This window comes from Gymnoscopelus braueri (genome assembly GCF_963280865.1).
Source record: "Gymnoscopelus braueri genome assembly, chromosome: 13".
NCBI classification, from domain to species: Eukaryota; Metazoa; Chordata; class Actinopteri; order Myctophiformes; family Myctophidae; genus Gymnoscopelus; species Gymnoscopelus braueri.
Window position 1 is genome coordinate 8,949,530 of NC_137615.1, and position 24,273 is coordinate 8,973,802.

At 43.9% G+C, this 24,273-nt stretch overlaps 1 protein-coding gene across 1 annotated transcript in view; it reads right to left on the reverse strand.

Annotated features, from left to right (window-relative positions):
* Positions 1-24,273, reverse strand: part of LOC308099383 (trinucleotide repeat-containing gene 6C protein-like) — a 130,387-nt gene that overhangs the window by 45,083 nt on the left and 61,031 nt on the right. The window contains exon 4 of the mRNA XM_080448125.1: positions 11,992-12,417. Within this exon, the coding sequence (XP_080304251.1) occupies positions 11,992-12,417 (426 nt within the window). The remainder of the gene's footprint in view (positions 1-11,991; positions 12,418-24,273) is intronic.

Sequence of the window (24,273 nt, forward strand, 5' to 3'; positions counted from 1 at the left end):
GTTTTCTGGAAAAAAAAGTATGTTTCTATATCAGTGGTGCTCAAACTTTTTCATGTCAAGGACCCCCAAAATTATATGTATTTGGCCGCCGACCCCCATGTTGTTCAAGGGACCCCCACCCCAGAAGCAAAGATTTGAGTTAAAAATGTTTGCTTTAATTTTCAAAAAGTTCAACTAGCCGTAGATCGGCTTTTTGAACTATTTGAAAATGTTTTTCAAAATAGGAAAAAATGGCAAAGAAGTTTAGGGATAATGGGTAAGGCGGCGCCCAGAATAGGGCCCTGAGGGCTCTATTCAGAGCCAGATTTGAACAAACCACTAATTAGGGATTTCGGACTAGGCAAGAGGCGTTTCCCCGCAAAATTCGGTATTCTATGGCACCCCCCTCACCCGCCAAACACCTGAGCTACCCGTTACATTATGCATAGGTGTGGTTTGGGCGTTACAATGATAAAACCAATCACCGTGCCAGAAGCCATTGCCTTTAAGAGAAGACTGCGCTAGCCGTCATCCCGATCCAATATATGCTCTAGCCTATCTACCTGTCTGCACTGTTGCCTGGTCTGATTATTATAAGCCACATTGGGCTTGTTTTCCTTCTTCTTTTTTTTTTATCCAAATACATTTTTATATTAATTTGTAGCCTATTGTGTTCACAATAAGCTTGTCATATTAGTCAGATCCGGAATAGTATATGAAAGCCATTTAAAATATGTATACTATTGGTACACACTGGCTGCTCCCAAATAATTAATTACATCATGTTGCGACAACGCTCCTACGTGGTACACAGACAAACAGTAGCACATGGGTATAATAAATTGGACAGTTTTAGGAAAGGTCTAGCCTATGTACTCACGTTGGCTGTTATCGTTCTATTTCCACCGTTCTAATGGATTCCAGGGGTGTGTAAACATCTCTGAAGTTGCTCCATAGTTTCCTCTGAAGTGACGCAGTTAAAAAGTTAACTTACATCCATATTGTCCCCGTTATCTTTCATCATCCACCTTTGTTCAGTAATCCCGAACAGAGCTAAACTTTAAGTTTACATCAATCAAAGCCTCTCAAACCCAGACACATTGCTGCGATGCGTATGTGCGTCGCCTACCCAAAATAACAGACATACAAGCTATCAACGGCGCTGCGTCATGTCGTGTCGACAGTTACAGATCTGTTATTTTGGACAGCATACGATGAGGCGCGCGCGCGCCACGGAGTAGCCTATCACTAAACCAAAAACATTACATTACGTGGTCAACAACATAGCCTACTAGACATGTAACTTGCTTGGAGCTTTTAATGCAGTGGTTCTCAACCTGTGGGTCGAGACCACAATGGAGCACCCAACGCCTGGCGAGCTTGTAGATCTGCTATTTTCACAATATTTATCTGTGGAACCGAGTCAAACAAAATGGGGGGGTCCCCAGTTCAAATATGGTTATTTTGGGGGGTCATGAACGTAGCGTTTGCATGGGAGGCGTTGTGAGCTTGTAGATCTGCTATTTTCAAATAGCTGATGTATATGTTAGAGTGCTCATGTGGCCCATAGTCGCTTGACTCGCTTCTTTTGGGCTGGTTTTCCTAGACCTGGTTGCTTGTTAGTTGTTTTTCCTCACAACACTGGCACTGATGATAACTAGACGGCAGCCGTCATAGAATCAAAATGACCCCGCTGGGAGTGGTGGTGGCGTTTGTGGTAGAGTGACCATGGGTTTGTATGAAGAGAGATAGCGCATTTGCGGTAGAGTGAGCATGGGGTTGTATAGAGAGAGATAGCGCATATGCGGTAGAGTGAGCATCGGTTTATATGAAGAGAGAGAGCACATTTGCGGTAGAGTGAGCATGGGGTTGTATAGAGAGAGATAGCGCATATGCGGTAGAGTGAGCATCGGTTTATATGAAGAGAGAGAGCACATTTGCGGTAGAGTGAGCATGGGGTTGTACAAAGAGAGAGAGGCATTTGCGGTAGAGTGAGCGAGCATGGGTTTGTATAAAGAAAGAGCGCATTTCACACACAGATCATTCATATATTACCAAGATTTAATGAGAAATAAGGCTTCTTTAGAAAAATGACTGACGGGCTGGGCTGGGTCTAATTTGTCAATTATTAGTCGAGCCGGGCTGAAATATTTAGGGGATATGAAAGCTCTAGTTAGTAGTTTGAAGTGCTCATGTGGCCTTAGAGTTGCTTCTTTTTGTTTTCATAGACCTGCGGACTGCGTTGCTTATTTCTCTCCAAGGCTGGCAACACGGCTCATGGTCCAACGCACAAAGCCATTGTAGTGTCTGTGTGCACTTGACGGGTGATTTTATAAACCAGCGGGTGCTTCTAGAATCCACTATCCCCCGTCCCCAAGCCGTACCCATGTGTGTCTGTAGAATTGCAATGTGGGGGATATAGCAACAACACGCCCACAGGCACACCTCCACGCGCAAATAACGGCGTCGGCATAATGGTGACGGGTAGAGCAGGTGCTAGAATAACCTATTGGGGCGGCGCAGGTCCATTATCCCGATTTAACGGGGAATTTTTGGCCTGAGAATGGGGCCCTGAGTGCCAATCGTGTAGATCTACGCGAAGTGGTCTTTTTTCTTTTTTTTTTACTCGCAGGTTCACATTTCATTGTAGGCCTCGTTCGCCAAGACACATTTCATTGTAGCACCACCGGAAACGAAATTATCCATATCCGGAGATTTTCGTTCCCATCCGCCTCCACTCTAAAGCGGAAACTAAATCTCCATTTTCTCGGTTGTTGTTTTTCTCATCGCTGATCGCTGTTAAAACATAAAACGCTGTAGCTTCAAGATGGTGGATCGCAGATCGAAACGGTCTTCGCTGGCCGTCTCACACAGCTATGTGTGTGGCGACGTGAAAAAAACAAAAAAACAACAATAAATAGCTGGCACTGGTGAGTACATTATGATATTAAACTCTGGCGTGGAATGTGTTAAAATAATATATATTAAAAATGTGAGCTACAGCGTCGCAATGAGCCTCATTCTGACGCCTGGTAATAACAATAATAGAAGAATGACAGTGTTGTCTCTAGTAAGAGCGGCGCTGGTCTTTGATGTGGTGAAACCCACGTGGAGCAGTGGTCAGCCTGGAGAGACACACAGCACAGCGGGACAGGAACTGTCTAAACAAATGGCCTCGTTTAAGTGGCAAATCAACCCTGTTGTTTTTTTCCCATTTAACCTCACTGAGAAAGGACAGTATGTCATGTTAGGACGGCATGCGTTTGAATGTCGGACAGTGCAGTGCATGTCTAGCACATGGGTTCTCAAACTGGGGTCCTGGGAATCCCCAGCGGGGTCCTTGCTCATTATAAGATGGCACCATTTCTGTCTACTATCCCTGTCTCATTGGTGGGCTGCGGACAGTTTAGAAACCTGCCTACCAGTGACGTCATCGGTATGCAGGTTTGATTATTTCAAACAAGATTTCAAGCCCATCTACTATTTTCGGTGAATGTTCACCCATTATGAAAAGCACAGAATAGGAATGCTAGCGTTCAAAAAGGTTAACTCATTATATATAGTATAAATAAATAAATCATAACTCATTCACTGCCACGATTTTTCATATTTCTTTATTCATCTCATTTATTTAAAATATTTATCTCCAGTATGATCAATCAGTATGATGATGGTTGCTAAACACGGAGGCTTTCACTGTGCTTCCGTGAACGGAAAAAAAAAACGGCACCCACGAACCCTCCTTCACTTGCTATGGGCCATTCAAAATAGCATGTCTCGCAAAAAAATGCAGGGAAAAAAAAGCAACTGAAGTTACAGCTGTTTTCACAGAGACGCTAAACAGGAAGTGAATGGAGCAGTAAATCTTGGGATCAGGTGATCTCCTGCTTCTGTGTGTATCTGGGGATGAAGTGGTCACCCATATTCTACCCTGGAACAACATATTTTGAGACGGGGGTCCGCGGCAAATGCATATCATTTTGGGGTCCTTCAATGGGAAAGTTGATGAGTTGATGCGTTCCGAGGATTGAATGGGTTAAGACAGTGGTTCTCAAACTTGTTCATGCCGCGGACCCCCAAAATGATATGTATTTGGCTGCGGACCCCCATCTCAAATAATTTTGTTCCAGGGACCCCCAGAAGAAAAGATTTGAGTTACAAATGTTTGCTTCAAAATATATATATATATATATTCAAAGGTTTGCTCAAATGTTCACGATTTTTCAAAAATAGCAGATCTACAAGCTCATAGCGGAAGCCTGGAAGCCTGGAACACCTCTGTGTCACTTTAGCTGTTGATATAGCAACATATGTTTTTTGAATGTTTTGAATAAAATAATTATGTTTTTTAGAAAAAACTTCAAGGCGTTTTTTTAGAACCAGCTTCAGGTCTAAATGGGATAAATGCACCATGGTATTTACTGCTCATGTCACAAAGTGTTCTCGTCTCTTATACGAAGCTGTATAAGAGACGAATGTCTTTGTTGGTGGTGGTGAGGCGCCGCTTATCAAATGTCATCCCAAGGGGCAGGGCACCAGCGCCGAGACGCAACATGTAGAGTGTCTCTGAAGTGTTCCCCTCGCCCCAGACGACCGTCCTATAGACGGACGGGGGAGATCCTGTTTCCGTTCAGTCTCTGGGGGGACAAACCAGGTCAAGGGCTTTCTCCGACGTGCCAGGCTTAAAATAGTCTCTCAGTCTCTCTCTCGCAATCTCTCTCATGTGGATCATTAGCCACATCCAGAGGAAAACACAACGAGAGCAGAAGTCTATAACAGGGGAGGCATTGACAGACATACAGACAGACCACGTACATACTTGCAGCTTGACTGCTCCTTGCTGCCCTGGAGGCAGGGTGGGAGGTTTGGGGCGAGGGAGGTGCAGACAAAGCAGATGACATGACATGAGATGAGATGAGAATGGAGAAATATGACTGAGGGGCGGAGAGACATAATGTAGGGAGAGACAGGAGGGATCGAGAGAGAGAGAGAGAGGGGGGGGGGGGGGGGGGGGAAAGTCACATGACCTGGATACATAGGGGGATTCCCCAGGCAGGCTGTGTGCTACAGTAGCATCATCAGCAACACTCACCCACCCCGCTACCACCGGCCGCTAACCCAGACATATGCTATTAACACTGTTATCTGTACGCCTCCTCACTGTGTGTGTGTGTGTGTGTGTGTGTGTGTGTGTGTGTGTGTGTGTGTGTGTGTGTGTGTGTGTGTGTGTGTGTGTGTGTGTGTGTGTTTTAGCTGTAAAATGACATGTGTGTGTTTGTTTACACGGCTGCCATGTTGAATACTGCGAAAACCAAGCACTGCAGATTGACGTGATCCAGGTGCTCACTCTCTGTCCCAAGCACCTCTCCATAGAGGCGCACGCACGCACGCACGCACGCACGCACGCACGCACGCACGCACGCACGCACGCACGCACACACACACACACACACACACACACACACACACACACACACACACACACACACACACACACACACACACACACACACACACACACACACACACACACACACACACACACACACACACACACACGTCACACACACACACAGGGAGGGGATGTGCGACCGGTGTAGCAGCCCTACTTCTTTACACGAGAGGCGACACGTGACGGAGTAACGAGAGATGAAGCGAGGGATGACAGAGGAGAGGAAGAAAGAAGCAGAGGATGGGGGCGGAGGAATGAATACAGACACACAGTGTGTTACTGCTGCTGTTGGCAGGTACCAGCAAGAGCTAAGGACTGGGGGGGGGGAGGAAAGGAAGGGGGAGGGGGGGCTCCCACTACAGTCAGACGTGGGGCCAGTGGTGGAAAAAGTACTCAAATTCCATACTTAAGTAAAAGTACCAATACTGCAATATAAAAATACTCTGTTACAAGTAAAAGTCCAGAATAAAAAACTTACTTGAGTAAAAGTACAAAAGTATTGGCATCAAAATGTACTTAAAGTACCAAAAGTAAAAGTACTAAATATTTGAAAATAGCCGATCTACAAGCTCACAACGCGTCGCGATGCGACGCGTTGTGAGCTTGTAGATCTGCTATTTTCAAATAGCCTAGGTTCAAAATAGGTTTAAAGTGGTTAATGTGTGTTTCATTAAATCATAATTTATATCTGAAAAGTAACTAGTAACTAAAGTTTTCAAGTAATTGTAGTGGAGTAAAAGTACAATATTTGCCTCTGAGATGTAGTGGAGTAGAAGTAAAAGTATTGGAAATCGGAAACACTCAAGTAAAGTACAAATACCTCAAAAATTGTACTTAAGTACAGTACTTAAGTAAATGTACTTAGTTACTTTCCACCACTGCGTGGGGCCCCACGGCACGGCAAGGTGGGGGGGGGGTGGGGGTGGGGGTGGGGGGGGCGGCGGAATTCCAGAGGCCGGCTGCTGCTGGAGGGAGAGCCAAGCCGATCCGAGCCAATCCTAGCTGGGATTGTGGTTTACAGGACGAACACATCGCTGTATACGTACAGTACGCGTGTTAACCCATTGATACCTGAAGCCGATTCTACATGTCTCCTAAATCTCAACAGTTTTCTGAAAAACGTATGTTTCTGTATCAGTGGTGCTCAATCTTTTTCATGTCAAGGACCCCCACAATTATATGTATTTGGCCGCAGACCCCCATCAAAATATGTTGTTCCAGGGACCCCTAGAAGCAAAGATTTGAGTTAAAAACGTTCGCTTTAAAAATATATATATTCAAAGATTTGCACACATTTTCACGATTTTTCAAAAATAGCAGATCTACAAGCTCGTAGCGCGGCACTCGGTGCCGCGCTATGAGCTTGTAGATCTGCTATTTTTGAATAGCCCAAAGTGTAAAATAATGCTTTTTTAGCTCAAATCTAAAAATGACACAGTTCCAGGTCTTAAAGGGGAAATCCACCCATTTTCAATATTTAACTATGTCATTAATATAGCATAAAGGAGTTGTGTGGAAATAAGAAAAAATTAAAAAAAAAATTAACATTGCAAAAAAATTTAACATTGCAAAAAAATTAACATTGCAAATTACACCATGATGAGTCATCACAGTGTAATTTGCAATGTTAATTTTTTTGCAATGTTAAATTTTTTTGCAATGTTAATTTTTTTTTTAATTTTTTCTTATTTCCACACAACTCCTTTATGCTATATTAATGACATAGTTAAATATTGAAAATGGGTGGATTTCCCCTTTAATGGGTTAAATAATGTCTCGGTCACAGCCCGCTGCACGTGCGCTGTAATGGAGCCGTGTCCCACAGAACATGTTTTTTTTGTGTTTTTTTTCTGTGTTTTTTTTTTGCTGCCTATAAGCTGCACCTTACTATCATGCATTTCTATGGTAAAAAAGACGTGCTGGGCTCAGGGCTATGGAGCGCTATGCAGCGCCCAGCATTGTGTTTCAGTGCTCTCGGCGTCCGCCGTCCAGTCCAGTGTTCGTATTTTTTTTTTGCCGGAAGCGCCCCGGGCGCTGCAAGCTGACAATAGTTCAACTTTTGGAGAGGAGAGCCGTAACATCAATGTCACGGTTGATGCTCCTGGCTGTGTTAGGCCTGTCGCAATTACTTTTGCATAATCGTCATAATCAATTCCATGTTAAAAAATGACATTTATTTTCAAAAAATGTCCAAAAATAGTGGAAATAGTAGATCTATAAGCTCAAAACGCATCGCGATGCGACGCGTTTTGAGCTTATAGATCGGCTATTTCCACTATTAACTTAATGTTTATTTTTTAAGTATAAAGTAATTAAATATGTGTTATTTGTCATATCTGCCCTGTGCAACTTTTGTTTACAAAAGCTAAAAGCCAAAGAGAAATGTAATTTTTATTCATAACGTTCCATTAAATTTCAACGACAGAAACACAATTAAATCGTTAATCACAATTATTTGAGTGATGATTAATCGTCAACTTAAATTTGTAATCGTGACAGCCCTAGGCTGTGTCGGACAAGTCGATTGCTCGCTCTGTGTGTGTGTGTGTGTGTGTGTGTGTGTGTGTGTGTGTGTGCGGGGTTGTGCGTGCGTAAGTACGTATGTCCGTGTGCATAGCCTGTGTGTCTCTAGGCAGAGTCAACAGAATGAAGCACAGCTGGCATAGTGTGACAATAGAGAATTGATTCAAAGAGAAATCAGAATCAGTGTGCATCCTTTTGAAAAATGGATATTTATGACAACACTTAACTTGAATGTTGGACGTATTAGACATGAGTTGTGGGTAGATCTATAACTGAACAATGTAACGATATAACGATATCAGTGGTTGCAGCCCCAATGTTCATCCTCTTTTCTCATAACTTTTATACATTCTGTCGAAACGTGTCACATCCGCCGTGTTCTGAGCTTGTATAGGCGACGCTATTTTCGGCATGCGACACCATTGTACGACGCAGCATTAATTTGGCTTGTCTGTCTGTCTGTCTGTCTGTCTGTCTGAATGTCTCCAGGCAGCCCAGAGAGAAGAACGGTGCAGGTTGTGCCAAAGAGGGGCGGAGAGAAGCGGCAGGCAGGCTTTTACCGTAAGCCATGAGTCACTACAGCCCACAGTACTGGACAAATGCCATGTTCTCTCTCTGTCTCTCTCCCTCTCTCTCTTCTCTCTATCTGTGCCAGGTCAGGCCCACTCGGGCGGCCAGCCAACCTGCTATAGCTCCGCCCCTCGAGGACAGGAAATAGCTCTGGTCAGTGGCGGACGGAGCCAAGGAGGAAAGAGAGAGAGAGAGAGATGAGAGAGAGAGAGAGAGAGAGAGAGAGAGAGAGAGAGAGAGAGAGAGAGAGAGAGAGAGAGTCGTCGACGTAGAGCTGTGAACCGACGATTTGGGCCTCTTCCATTATATTTTAATCACAAGAGTAAAAAAAAGAATAAATCAGTGCCGTCCTTCCCAGACGAGTGCCAAGTTAATAAAAACCCAGTTCAAACTACGAGACGTCGTGATGTTATCAGAGTCTGTGGGGAGATTAGTGCTGTGCCAGTAGCATCCATCGCTAAAACAAACCAGGACCCCTGGCTTATCGTGTGACACGCTGAGCTTAAGTAAAAGCAGGCTAACTGGAGGGCTGAACACCCACACACGCACGAGCACACACACACACACACACACATACAAAGCTTTGTTTACCATCCTCCACCCCTTCATCATACCCCCTCTCTCTCTCTCTCTCTCTCTCTCTCTCTCTCTCTCTCCCCTGTGAAGTGAGTCTCTCCATGCAGCGTTGCAGGTATAGCACTAGACTGTCAGGCTCACTGTGCCAGACAGCTGAGCTGCCAAGCAGCGCGGGGAGATGCAGGCAGGCTCGCCACCAGCAGGGCCTAACAGAAGACGACAACGTAAATGCTATACGCCAAGCTAGCACCATACCAGCAGCAGACTTAGTTACTACTGTACTGACCCAGCCGGGGGATGTAAACACACAGTCAGTTGGGTTACAGCAGTGGCTCTCAAAGTGTGGTCCCTCAGGGGCCCTCAGGGGGTTCCAAATGGACCCTTGCAGGTCTGTAACTCCTGTATATACTGTACTGTATGTATCTATCTTTATTTGTTTGTTCCGTTTAACCTGTTTTCTATCCGTTTCCATTTGCTCTCGCTACTGTACCTCTGTCCTCTCTCTTCTCACCCACTACTAGGACTGTCACGATTACAAATTTAAGTTGACGATTAATTGTCACTAAAATAATTGCGATTAACGATTTCATTGTGAGTTTGACATTGAGCATTGGAACATTATGAATAAAATACAAAAGTCTGTTTGCCTTTTAGGTTTCGTAATCAAAAATCACAGGGCAGATATGACAAATAACTTAAATGTGCAAATGTTATTAGCATATTCAATATGTATTTACATTTTATACATGTAAAATATAGACATGTAGAAATAGCAGATCTACAAGCTTACAACGCGTCACGAAGCTTGTAAATCTGCTATTTCTACACGTCTATGCTTGTAGATCTGCTATTTCTGTTTTTTTTTTGTTTTTTTTATGTGGACGATTATGACCATTATGCATAAATAATTGCGATTATCTCAAATAATTGCGATTAGACGATTATGTAATAATTGTGACAGGCCTACCCACTACTTTACACCTGTAAACCTGTGATGTGACAAATTATAGATTTGGATTCTGAAAAGACGATCAGAAGAGAGAAATGCCATCCAGAGAGGACACACAGACCGGCTTCCTATAGTTTCCATTTCATAACTCCTGTAACCGTCAATAACTATCTTCACTAGAACAAGCACCGCTGCCGCCCGCATAATAATTGCCATGTGTATCACGACTGATGAGTGTTTTCTCAAGCTCCCGCAGGTCACAGACAAGGTCAGAGAGAGAAGGATGAGGCTGACAGGGCACTGCATCAGCCACTCGGAACTGGCAGCGAGCAAACTGACACTGTGGGAGTCAACCCAAGGTACAGCTAGGAGGGGAAAAAGGTGCACCACCTACGGTGTGACAACGGAGCCAGTAGGAGGTGCACCACCTACGTAGACACACTGCGGTGTGACAACGGAGCCAGTAGGAGGTGCACCACCTACGTAGACACACTGCGGTGTGACTGCAGAGCCAGTAGGAGGTGCACCACCTACGTAGACATACTGCGGTGTGACTGCAGAGCCAGTAGGAGGTGCACCACCTACGTAGACACACTGCGGTGTGACAGCGGAGCCAGTAGGAGGTGCACCACCTACGTAGACACACTGCGGTGTGACAACGGAGCCAGTAGGAGGTGCACCACCTACGTAGACTCACTGCAGCGTGACAGCAGAGCCAGTAGAAGGTGCACCACCTACGTAGACACACTGCGGTGTGACAGCGGAGCCAGTAGGAGGTGCACCACCTACGTAGACACACTGCGGTGTGACAACGGAGCCAGTAGGAGGTGCACCACCTACGTAGACACACTGCGGTGTGACAACGGAGCCAGTAGGAGGTGCACCACCTACGTTGACACACTGTGGTGTGACAGCAGGGCCAGTAGGAGGTGCACCACCTACGTAGACACACTGCGGTGTGACTGCAGAGCCAGTAGGAGGTGCACCACCTACGTAGACTCACTGCGGCGTGACAGCAGAGCCAGTAGAAGGTGCACCACCTACGTAGACACACTGCGGTGTGACAACGGAGCCAGTAGGAGGTGCACCACCTACGTAGACACACTGCGGTGTGACAGCGGAGCCAGTAGGGGGTGCACCACCTACGTAGACACACTGCGGTGTGACAGCGGAGCCAGTAGGAGGTGCACCACCTACGTAGACACACTGCGGTGTGACAACGGAGCCAGTAGGAGGTGCACCACCTACGTAGACACACTGCGGTGTGACAGCGGAGCCAGTAGGAGGTGCACTACCTACGTAGACACACTGTGGTGTGACAGCAGGGCCAGTAGGAGGTGCACCACCTACGTAGACACACTGCGGTGTGACTGCAGAGCCAGTAGGAGGTGCACCACCTACGTAGACATACTGCGGTGTGACTGCAGAGCCAGTAGGAGGTGCACCACCTACGTAGACTCACTGCGGCGTGACAGCAGAGCCAGTAGAAGGTGCACCACCTACGTAGACACACTGCGGCGTGACAGCAGAGCCAGTAGAAGGTGCACCACCTACGTAGACACACTGTGGTGTGACAGCAGGGCCAGTAGGAGGTGCACCACCTACGTAGACACACTGCGGTGTGACTGCAGAGCCAGTAGGAAGTGCACCACCGACGTAGACACACTGTGGTGTGACAGCAGGGCCAGTAGGAGGTTAGGAGGTGCACCACCTACGTAGACACACTGCGGCGTGACAGCAGAGCCAGTAGGAGGTGCACCACCTACGTAGACTCACTGCGGTGTGACAGCAGAGCCAGTAGGAGGTGCACCACCTACGTAGACACACTGCGGTGTGACAGCAGAGCCAGTAGGGGGTGCACCACCTACGTAAACACACTGTTGTGTGAAAGATCGCACAACTCTATGTGAGGAGCGACTGACAGTGTGTGTTTGAGGCTGACCTGTTTGCAGGCTGGAGGAGGAGGGAGATGACGAGGATGTCTGTTGCTCGGCTGTTGCAGCGCAGGCGGGGCGCCCCGCGGGGGCGTTGGCAGCAGCGTTGGCGAGAGCGAGGGGGAGGGGCAGGGTGCCGGGGGGCAGCGGCTGGCCTCTCTTCAGCAGCTGTTTGTGCTCAACGGCGCCGTGCTGACGGAAGCGGGGGGGCACCTCTCTGGCAGCGTAGCGCTGCTGCTGCTGCAAAGGTTGTTGGGATTGCTGAGGAGGAGGCGGGGCTGCTGTCTGGTGGGAGGGGCCTCCGGCGGGGGGGCGCTTGCCATTGCCACTGCTGCTGCTGCTGGTAGGGGGCGGTGCAGACGGGTTGGAGGCGGGGCCAGGAGGAACTGGAAGAGGAGGAAGAAGGGCGGGGCTGGGCTTGGCGGAGTCTGGCACTGAGGAGGAGTAAATGGGAAAAGCGTAAGGGGTCGGGGGGTGTTAGGGGCGTCAGGCCAAAGCAGCGATAAATGAACTTGCAATACGCGCACACACACACACACACACACACACACACACACACACACACACACACACACACACACACACTTAACATCTTTATTTGTGTTCACATTTAACAAGAAATTCTTGAACACAAACCATAGTAGATGCACAAACTTGGGAAACTCAACAACACGTGTTTCAGGATACAGATCACGGATACAGGAAGCATCGTCTCCACCATATACTGTATGGTGACTGTCAATTATCACACACACTGAACAGAATGTAGCCAATGCCTTAGCTCTCGGCTTGGGCATTCCTGCAATCTGCAGCCGTCTCACAACAAATGTATGGACATTACTGAGGCTTCCAAATATAAATATGAACACAAGCAGTTTACATTTGCGACCAAGCTGTATAACAGCATCCTTAAGACGTTGGTACTTTAGCACCTTGGTAAGGAATGCCTCTTACAGACTGTGGTCGAATGTACAAACCACTTCCAAATGGTCACTTCTCTACTGTCCTCATTATCAACAACGACAACATCTGATGTATTAGCTGACGCGCACGCGCACACGCACACACGCGCACACACACACAGCTGCTATGGAGAACAGACTGGTGCTCGGGACAGAGAGTGAGCACCTGGATCACGTCAATCTGCAGTGCTTGGTTTTCGCAGTATTCAACATGGCAGCCATGTAAACAAACACACACATGTAATTTTACAGCTAAAACATAACTTGTTTTCTTATATATTTTTTTTACATTTGCGGATAAGAAATATATGTTGCATTAGTCGACTGCCAGTCGACTAATGGCAATTAGTCGACAATCAGACTTGACTATACAAATCCTTAGTTGGGGACAGGCCTACTTGTCATATGGAAACCTTGTAAGTCCAAAACCTTTCAGGATATGGGGAAAAAAATAACCTCTGTTCCAATGGATTCAACGTAGTTATTATTAAGTCACAAGCTCTTGTTAGTACTTTTCATTATTTCAATTTATGAAACCCACAGAGACACTTAATCACTTCAATTTTTACTAAAATAGCTAAACATAACAGATCTACGAGCTCACAATGCTTCATGATGTGACACATTTGTGAGCTTGTAGATCGGCTATTTTTGCTACTTTTATGACGCTCTTACAGTGAAGTTAGGCCCGACGACAGTGACAATAAAGTAATTCACAGTCTGCAGGAAAGCCATGACCCTCGAATGATCTCCTCATTCTCCCCTCGTCGCTCCAGTGAAGCCGCTAGCAATTAGCTGCCACGGGTGCTAAGGCTAAGTGCTCCTGACGCGCGCAGGCTCCGGTTGCCCATGACAACAGACCGGGATAGGTCATCTTTCTCCATCCCTCTCTCTCTCCCTCTACCTGATTTCCCTGCTTCATCATCAGTGACCTTGTGGCGACCTCTCCGCCGGGGCTGACCAGCTGTCATTATGCCTTTGCTTTCAGCCTTGTAATCACGGCTCAGCCCTGACCCGCCGCGTTGCCGCTGTGGTCTCGTCTCGGCGTTAGCCTCCTGCTACAGTGGCTAGCTAGAGTTTCAACCACTTTACCCATTCAACCCATTCAACCCGGGAACGCATCTGTGTCACTCTAGATTTCTTTGGCTATTCAAAAATAGCAGATATACCACAAGCTCATAGAGCGGCACCGAGCGCCGCCCTATGAGCTTGTACATCTGCTGTTTTTGAAAGTAAATTGTGAAAATGTGTTTAAATCTTTGAATATGTATATATACATTTTTAACTCAATTTGCATGCTGGGGGTCCCTGGAACAAAATATCTTGAGATGTGTGTGTGTGTGTGTGTGTGTGTGTGTGGGGGGGGGGGGGGGGTCCACGGACAAATACATAACATTTTGGGGGTCCTTGACATGAAAAAAGTTTAAGAACCACTGATATTATATCAACATAAGTTTTTTTGTTTTTGTTTTGTAACTGTTATGATTTAGAAGACATTTGTAGAATCCCCAGAAGCAAAGATTTGAGATAAAAATGTTTGCTTTAAAAAAAACGTATGTATTCAAAGATTTGCACAAATGTTCACAATTGTTCTCCCAAAAAATATGAGATCTAAGCTCTTGAGCTTGTAGATCTGCTATTTTTGAATGGCCCAAAGTATAAAACAATGGTTATAGCTAAAAATAGAAAAATGACACAGTATACATGCGTTCCCGGTCTTAATGGGATAAACCTAAACCTTGTATACAGACTTGTCTCAGCTCACAAGCAGATATGAGTTTTCCTCTGGGGGTCGGCTCATGGATACTGTTTGTGTCTACACACGGTCCGACGATGGATCATAACGGATCTACATTTTCGGTGACCAGTTGAAAAGGTTAAAAAACACGAAAACGCTGCCAGTGGGTGAGTTCATTAAAACCCATTAAGACCTGGAAAGCATCACTTTAGATTTCTTTGGCTATTCAAAAATAGCAGATCTACATGCTCATAGCGCGGCACCGAGTGCCTCGCTATGAGCTTGTAGATCTGCTATTTTTAAAAAATCATGAAAAATCATTTATTTTTATTTTTTATTTTTCAAAAAACTGTTAAGATTTAGAAAACATTTTTAAGAATCGCCACAGGTCTTAATGGGTTAATGTATATACTCGGCAGGGAAAGAGATAATAAGCAGACATGGCAACACTGTCCACCATGCACTGACTGACGCTATTGCTATTGTCTGAGTACAGTCACAGCACGCGTTACATAACATCTCCTGAGCACGCAGTCAGCCGGCCACCATGTAAACAACGCAAAACAAGTGTTGTGTCTGTCTGTCTGTCTGTCTGTCTGTCTGTCGCACAGCGATTATACACACATCTAACAAACAACCAGCAACCCACACACACACACACACACCAGCTGATCACACATCAGCATCAACACTCAAGCCAAAACTGCACTTTCACTCTTGGCGTATGATGAAAACGAGGAGGATTGCTGTCAGGCAGAAAACCGTGTATCTCCATATTAAAATGTCTTTATCATGTTTTCCGTTTAATGAATGCCCTACTTCATCATACTACACAGTGTCAAACAAAAGCAGTGGTGTAAAGTAACTAAGTACATTTACTCAAGTACTTTACTTAAGTACAATTGTGAGGTACTTTTACTTTACTGGAGTATTTACAATTGTCTATACTTTTACTTATACTCTCAGAGGCAAATATTGTACTTTTACTCCACTACAATTATTTGAAAACTTGAGTTACTAGTTACTTTGCAGATATGAATTATTACATTGTAAAACATACATTAACCACTTCAGCCCCATTTTATACCTATTTGAAAATAGCACGATCTACAAGCTCACAACGCGTCGCATCGCATCGCGACGCGTTGTATTGTATTGTATGTATTGTATTGGATCTTGTTTAGTCAATACACTTATTTGTTTTAGCTTGTGCTCATTTGATTTTGCTATTTTGTCTCATCTGTTTAAGAAAGTAGGTAGCTGATATATTGCACTTTTACCTTAGCGCTAGGTATACTCTTGGTTGCTTGTTTATGCAGGAAATGCACTTAAGACTTCTGGTGATTAGTAGTTTCGTTCCCTACCTATGTTGAATGCACTTATTGTAAGTCGCTTTGGATAAAAGCGCCTGCTAAATGACTGTAATGTAAATGTAATGTAATGTTGTGAGCTTGTAGATCTGCTATTTTCAAACATTTTTGTACTTTCACATTTGGCACTTTAAGTACATTTTGATACCAATACTTTTGTACTTTTACTCAAGTAAATTTTTTATTCCGGACTTTTACTTGTAACATAGTACTTCTACATTGCGGTATTGATACTTTTACTTAAGTAAAACATTTGAGTACTTTTTCCACCACTGCACAAAAGTAGCAGAAATAGCCGATCTACGAGGTGAGCTTGTAGATCAGCTAATTTTGATATATTTTTTAAAGAAATATCCTGAACAGTTTTGGACATAGGAGGTTAACACCCGACAGAGACGATATGTAGTTAAAACATAAATCGAGCCATGCAGGCGAAAGAAGCGAATCCTTTGTGTGGGTTCAGAACGAGCGCTGCTGCTGCTTTGCTATTGGCTGCCGTCCCAGGCAAGTGCGTCGAAGCGCTTGTGCGCGTGTGTGTGTGTGTGTGTACACGTGCGTGCGCACGCACAGGCGAGAGGCCGGCGGACAGCAAAAGACACACACACACACACAAGGGTTATGTAACGCTGAGGCCCACGCCGAGGGGAGCACAGCGGACGGGATGGCGGTGGAACATGCAGACACACACACACACACACACACACACACACACACACACACACACACACACACACACACACACACACACACACACACACACACACACACACACACACACACACACACACACACACACACACACACACACACACACACACACACACACACACACAGTGTTTATGCTGGCCTTCCTTCTCTCCTCAGCAGTGGTGTAAAGTAACTAAGTACATGTACTCAAGTACTGTACTTAAGTACAATTTTGAGGTATTTGTAGTTTACTTGAGTATTTCCAATTTCCAATTTTTACTTCTACTCCACTACATCTCAGAGGCAAATATTGTACTTTTACTCCACTACAATTATTTGAAAACTTTAGTTACTAGTTACTTTGCAGATATAGATTATTACATTATAAAACAAACCACTTCAGCCCTATTTTATACCTAGGCTATTTTCAAAAATGTTAGTACTTTTACTTTTGGTACTTTAAGTATATTTTTATGCCAATACTTTGGTACTTTTACTCAAGTAACATTTTGAACACAGGCCTTTTACTTGTAACAGAGTATTTTTATATTGTGGTATTTCGACTTTTAGCCTCCCTGTGTGCTAAAACCACTGACACTGTGTGTGTGTGTGTGTGTGTGTGTGTGTGTGTGTGTGTGTGTGTGTGTGTGTGTGTTGTCTTTGAACTCTTATTTGTGTGACTATTTACCTTGTTGTCTGCAGACTAGAGTTCATGTTTATTCTGTTTATTCTGATCTCCCATTTGTAAGTCGCTGTGGATGAGAGTGTCTGCTGAATGCCTGAATTGTAAATTGTGTATTGTGTATTGTGTCTGTGTCTCAGAGTGTGTGTGTGTGTGTGTGCGTCTATGTGTCAGTGTGTGTGTGTGCGTCTGTGTGTGTCTGCCCGCAGCATCAGGAATCACATGCTAAATATCTTGAGCCGGAACGCGCATCTCATCGCATTTCTCTACATCTGCTCCGTTTCCTCTCTCTCTCTCTCTACCTCCTTACGTTGTCAGTCACTTCCAGCGCACCCCCCCCCCCCCACACACACACACACCAATCATCCAGGTCATTATCGCTGCATTAACGACGGCTGCAGACAGACAGTCGTTCCAGGGCCGATTCTCTCTGTCCATTCAAAGAGGCCATTTCCTCTTTTCTCTTGGATTAAAGCAAAATTAAATCTCAAGACTGAAATATTTTGTCGTAATATGCAATTTGTGAAACAGCGTGAAAGGACCCGGACCCGGATGATATGTAGAATTATGATGTTTAGGTATTATGTGTGTGTGTGTGTGTGTGTGTGCGCGCACGTGCGTGCGTGTGCGTGAGACCAGCTTGGGACTAAATCCTCTTACAATTACTAGGCCTGTTCTCCCACACGCCATTATCTGCCATCCATCTCACTCCCTTCAGTATCAAACCCTCCGACCTCACAGCGTTTAAGGATGGGTCCCCGGTGAGGACATTTTGACATCCTCTTGATCAAATAAAACAAACGAGAGGTAAAAACAACACAAACAAACAAAGACGTGAAGTGGTTGGCAGTCATACGGTGGTGTGGTGGTGCATTAAGCTGTGGTCTCCAGACACACTGCTGCTCTGAAGATGAATACTGAATATCACAGATCAGAGTCCCTCAAAATAAAAATAATAAAATCTGGAAAAATCGCAGTTTTCATCAAAGATGAACTTCAGACCGGCGGGCCGCAGGGCTTCATGAAGGGGTGGGTGCACATCAACCAGGGCCTCAGGGCGGGTGGGTGCATTTTAAACCGGTGGGCCCCAGGGCCTCTGGTTAGGGGGTAGGGCATACATGGGCAACTGGCGGCCCCCAACCTTCACTTAATGCGGCAGGTTAATATCGGAATACGGATATATTATTGATTTCAGCTGTTACAATTCCCTTTCCAAACACGCAAACATGACTCGCATTAATTACTTCAGTCTTTATTAGTAGCTTAACTCTATAAACGCCATTGACTCGAAAACGCGTCAATTACTACTTAATCCACCCACGCCATTGACGCGTTTGACGCGTTGGATTTGCGTTCATTGTTTAATCTCTGATCGCGCTATGCTGCTTAAAATTCAATGTTATTCTCGAGTTCCACTTACTTCACCCATATCTGCATCCGGTGTGATGACCTGGGTTCCGTTTCCGGTTTTTGATTATTTTCCCCCGGTCATTTTCGTCCAAAATAGGTAAACAAACGTTTTTTCACACGGTAGAACGGACAAACGGACAGCTTCTCTTCTCTCTATAATCTATGGTCTGGGTGACGATCAGTCATCGCCGTCGTGTATCACATCGTAATTTTGACGATCAAAACAATCTGGGAGGACGTCACATCCGTTTTCATGTTTTTCCCTGTCTAATCGCTCAAGAAGGGTAACAGTGACACCAGGAGCTGATCAAGCTATCATGTGCTGCTCTCTAGTGGCGGATTTGTGCGGCGTCTTTAAAAAACAGTCTGATCAATTATTTTCATGAACATTTTCAAAATATAAAAATAAAAAAAACACGAAAATTGCTGGCAATGGGGGAGTACTTTATGAAAATACTCTGGCAGTCAAAGAGTTAATGACTAGTATTAAAATTCTATTGTCTTTTTTATGTCCAATGCACTTTGGTCATTTTACAGGGTCCCCACACATTTTTAGCAATGAATTTCCAAAACTTTTCCAAAACTTTTCCAGAATATTTAGCCCAATTTCCAGGCCTATAAAACAATCATTCAGCGCAATAATGTGTCTCTTACTCCTATGTACAATGCCCAAAGATAGGCAGTGTAGCAAAAATAAAGCATAGAATATAAAATAGTACAATTTCATTCAACATTTCGTGCAAAATTAGGGCATAGTGACCCTGCGAGCGAAAATAGGAGGGGTGGACGACGTCGTTGCACGGTTCGTTGTCGCTCGCGGTAGGTCAGGACGGTCTCATTCAAAAACATGTATTTTAATGAGATTTCATCGCCCGCTCGCTTCGCGTCACGTCGCATCACGTCGCATCGCTGGCAGTGCGGATGGGGTGTTACACAGCCCGTTCGGCTGTGTAATGTTATACATGTTTATGAAAATGTTTTGTATTAAAGAAAAAAAATAGCCAAAATCAATGCATAGCCAAATATTTTTCCAGGACCCTTGATAAATTCCAGGACCTTTGATCAATTCCAAACCTTTTCCAGTACTGGATTTTTAAAATTTTTATTTCAAAATATTTCCAGGAATTTCATGACCGTGGGGACCCTGATTTTATCATCTACTCAGGGTTTTGGGTGCCCTCCAGACAGTTTTTAAGTTGCTCGATTCAGTATTTATATATTTGATATTCATTTTATCAGACACGCCCTCTTCCTATACAAACCCATTGTAACTTCAAACTCCATTTTAACCATGTTAGATTCGTCGAAAACACCCGTCCTTGGTTCTGGTGACTCACCCTGCCCTCCTAATGCGTGAGGGGGCTGTGTTTTTCCGATAATTTTTTTCATTTATTTTATTTTATTTTTTATTGTAGTATTAATTTGTTTTAATTTTCCAAAAAAAATATTTAAAATAAACTGCCCCCCTCACGTATTAGGGGGCGGGGTGAGTCAACAGAACCAAGGACGGGTGTTTTTGATGAATCTAACATGGTTAAAATGGAGTTTGAAGTTACAATGGGTTTGTATAGGAAGGGGGCGTGTCTGATAAAATGAATATCAAATATATAAATACTGAATCAAGCAACTTAAAAACTGTCTGGGGGGTTCACAAAGGCCTGAGTAGATGATAAAATAACCAAAAGTTTTTTTGAAAGTGAAATATCCCTTTAACATAAGTAAATAACTAAATGCATTTGAAATTAAATAAAAAGTTATTTTTCAGGATTCCAATTCAAAAATAGCACAAAAGAAATGTGGGATTCCAATAAAAAAATAGCAGATCTACAAGCTCAAAATGCGTCGTGCTGCGACGCGTTTCAAAATTTGTTTTGAGCTTGTAGATCGGCTATTTTTGCTACTTTTGTGTGAATGGCCCTGGAGTAGGGCTGGGTAATATAACGAAAAATATGTCAAAACTCATAAAAGGAAGGGTAAGTGATATTATTTGGTTAAAATAAGTGTCAAATAGCTCATTCTGATAGTAGTCATTACTATAGAGTGTTTGTTCAGTAACAGGAGTCTCCATGTCTCTCCAGGTCTTTACTAATCAGAAAATGCATGTTCAGTTCGGGATACCAATGTTATACAATCAGAATAGAGAACTCAGTCAGGCTACAGATTAAACAAGTGAAATTGGATGTGATGACACTTAGAAATGAGCAGACCAAATTGGAACAGGAACACAAGCTGATTGGCAGAAACTGTTTGCCTGGGGTTGTGTCACCCAGAGCCTTCTATTAGAGAGTTGCGCCAATGAGGGGTCAGAAACAGCGTCGGTCACGTGGTTCATGTAGCTGGAAATAGTGACGAGGAGCCGTCGACTTCAATGCATTCCATGAACTTCCGGTTTAGGGATTTGTCACTATTCGCCAATAGACGGCTATGTACTGTAGAAGACCTGGCCCGAAGAAGTGAACGGAGTTGGCGTAACTCTCTAATAGATGGCACTGGTGTCACCTACCTGAACATGATTGCGTTTTGTGTTTATTAAAGCGCTGTAGAGACAGGGAGACCCCATTTACTGAACAAACACTCTATAGCAATGATTACCATCAGAATATAATGTTTATATATAATGCTAACCTTTTAATAAAAGAAAGTTTAGTTTTACCCAAAAGATATCACGTATCCTACCTTTAACAGCAATAACCAACTTATAACCAAATAATAAAGAAGCAAGGATTTATTTAGTTTTTTCAACCTACTTATGGGTTTGTTTTTACACTCTGAATTGTGTCTGTCTGTCTGTCTGTCTGTCTGTCTGTCTGTCTGTCTGTCTGTCTGTCAGTCCAGTTTAACCCATTAAGACCTGGAACGCATCTGTCTCACTTTAGATTTCTTTGGCTATTCAAAAATAGCAGATATACAAGCTCATAGCCTACGAGCTTGTAGATCTGCTATTTTTGAAAAATCTTTTAAAAAAAAAATTTTGATTTAAAAAAAAAACTGTTAGGATTTAGAAAACATTTTTAAGAATCGCCTCAGGTCTTAATGGGTTAACTAAAGCATGTGGTGCTGATGACAGTGCATTCCATTGTTCCAAGAGCATGTGCCGTCCCGCAGGGTGTGTACGCGTGAACAGTATGTGTGTGTGTGTGTGTGTACAGTATTTGTACATGTGCGTACAGTATGTGTACGTATTCTGGTATACGTACATCCGCTGTGTGTGAAGCCCTTACAGGCTTTAGTGTAGAGCTGAGCCTTTAATCGGCCCAGACCTGGACCTGAATCCAGAGCTTTCACTCAACCTAAACAGCACCGCCACACACACACACACACACACACACACACACACACACACACACACACACGTTTGTATTACTATACTTGTGTGGACATCAACACTTTAGGTCAGCCATTTTGCCATTTTTAACCGTAAGCCTTAAGGTCATTACACACCGGCGAATATGCGAATATACGCAAAATTCGGACTCGTTCCGAATAATTAAAAGACGCTTTTTCGCTTCGCTTTTTCGCTCCATGTAAGCTTGCATTGACTTTATACGTTTTATTTTTTAAAGTATAAATTCGCCCCTGGTGTGTAAGGGGCTTAAAGGGTAAGACCACTTTGGTAGAGGTTTGGGTTGTGTAGTTACCTTGCCATGATGTAACTCCAAAGGTGGGCAAGAAATCAAAAATAATTGCTCCATTGATTAGAAATTGATAATTCAAAATATGCTCCTCATTGACTTACATTGTACGGTAAAACAGCTTTCAAAGTCACTCTTTTAGCACGTAAATGAACCCAAACAAAGTTGATTCAGGCAATATAGAGCATCACCAAACCCAGTACTGTTTGTTTTTTTAATAAAAATGTCAACTTCCTGTTGATTTTACCATTTGAAGATCTGGATCCGGATCCGCCGATCCAGTCCGGGTTTTCTACTTATTAAAAATGGCAAAATCAACAGGAAGTTGACATTTTTATTTAAAAAAAAAACAGTACTGGGTTTGGTGATGTTCTATAATGTCTGAATCAACTTAGTTTGCGTTCGTTTTTGTGCTAAAAGAGTGACTTTGAGAGCTGTTTTACCGTACAATGTAAGTCAATGAGGAGCATATTTTGAATTATCAATTTCTAATCAATGGAGCAATTATTTTTTATTTCTTGCCCACCTTTGGAGTTACATCATGGCAAGGTAACTACACAACCCCAACCTCTACCAAAGTGGTCTTGCCCTTTAAAGCCGAAAAACAGCAGATCTACAAGCCCACAACGCGTCGCATCGCGACGCGTTGTGGGCTTATAGATCAGCTATTTTTCGGTGCATGACACTGGCACGCAACTAAGTATAAAACATGTACGCTTTTAACGCTAACGCATTATGTACGTATTAACGCTAATTCCAATTTACTATAAAACAACAATTTTTGTCTTGCGAGGACCAGAAAAACGGTCCTCGCAATGTATATTTCTTCAAATTCTACTATACATTGGTCCTCACAAGTATAGCAATACAAACACACACACACACACACACACACACACACACACACACACACACACAAAACAACACCTCACCACCACTGCCCCCCACAGCATGTTGTGTCCCAGTGTGTGCATGCCACCCACGGTGCACCTGGGGTTCAACGCCCTGTCTCTGTCATCAAATAATGGCTGTGCCTGGTAGAACAACTGCACCCAGCAGACCACATAAAGGCCAGTGGCAGTTCAGCCAGACACTCAACCAACAACAATACGACATGCTGTTGAAACTAGTGTAAATGTCCTTACACGTACGACGTCTAACAGCCACATTAACCATTGAGGCCTGAGGTTCCGATTCTGCTAAATGTCTTCTAAATCCTAACGGTTTTCTGAAAAACATTATGTTTCTATATCAGTGGTTCTCAAACTTTTTCATGTCAAGGACCCCCAAAATTATATTTATTTGGCTGCGGACCCCCATCTCAAAATGTGTTGTTCCAGGAACCCCCCCCCCCCCCCAGCAGCAAAGATTTGAGTTAAAAATGTTTGCTTTAAAAGAATATAAATATATTAATTGGCACACATTTTCTCGATTTTTCAAAAATAGCAGATCTACAAGCTCATAGTGCGGCACTCGGTGCCGCGCTATGAGCTTGTATATCTGCTATTTTTGAATAGCCAAAAGTGTAAAATAATGCTTTTTTGCTCAAATCAAAAAATGACAAAAGATGCGTCCCAGGTCTTAGTGGGTTAACACAATTACAAAGTCAGCCTACTATCGCTGTAGGAAGATATCACGGATTAAAGGACTTATGTCTCAACAGGATTTAGAATAAACTTCAGTAGACTACTGACTACTTTAACGCCACTGTTGCAGGTCTCGCGCAAAAAAAAAGCTTTGAGTTTGATTCAGAACACTGCTGCCTCAGTACGTACTAATACCAAGAAAATGGAGCAGGTCACTCCAGTT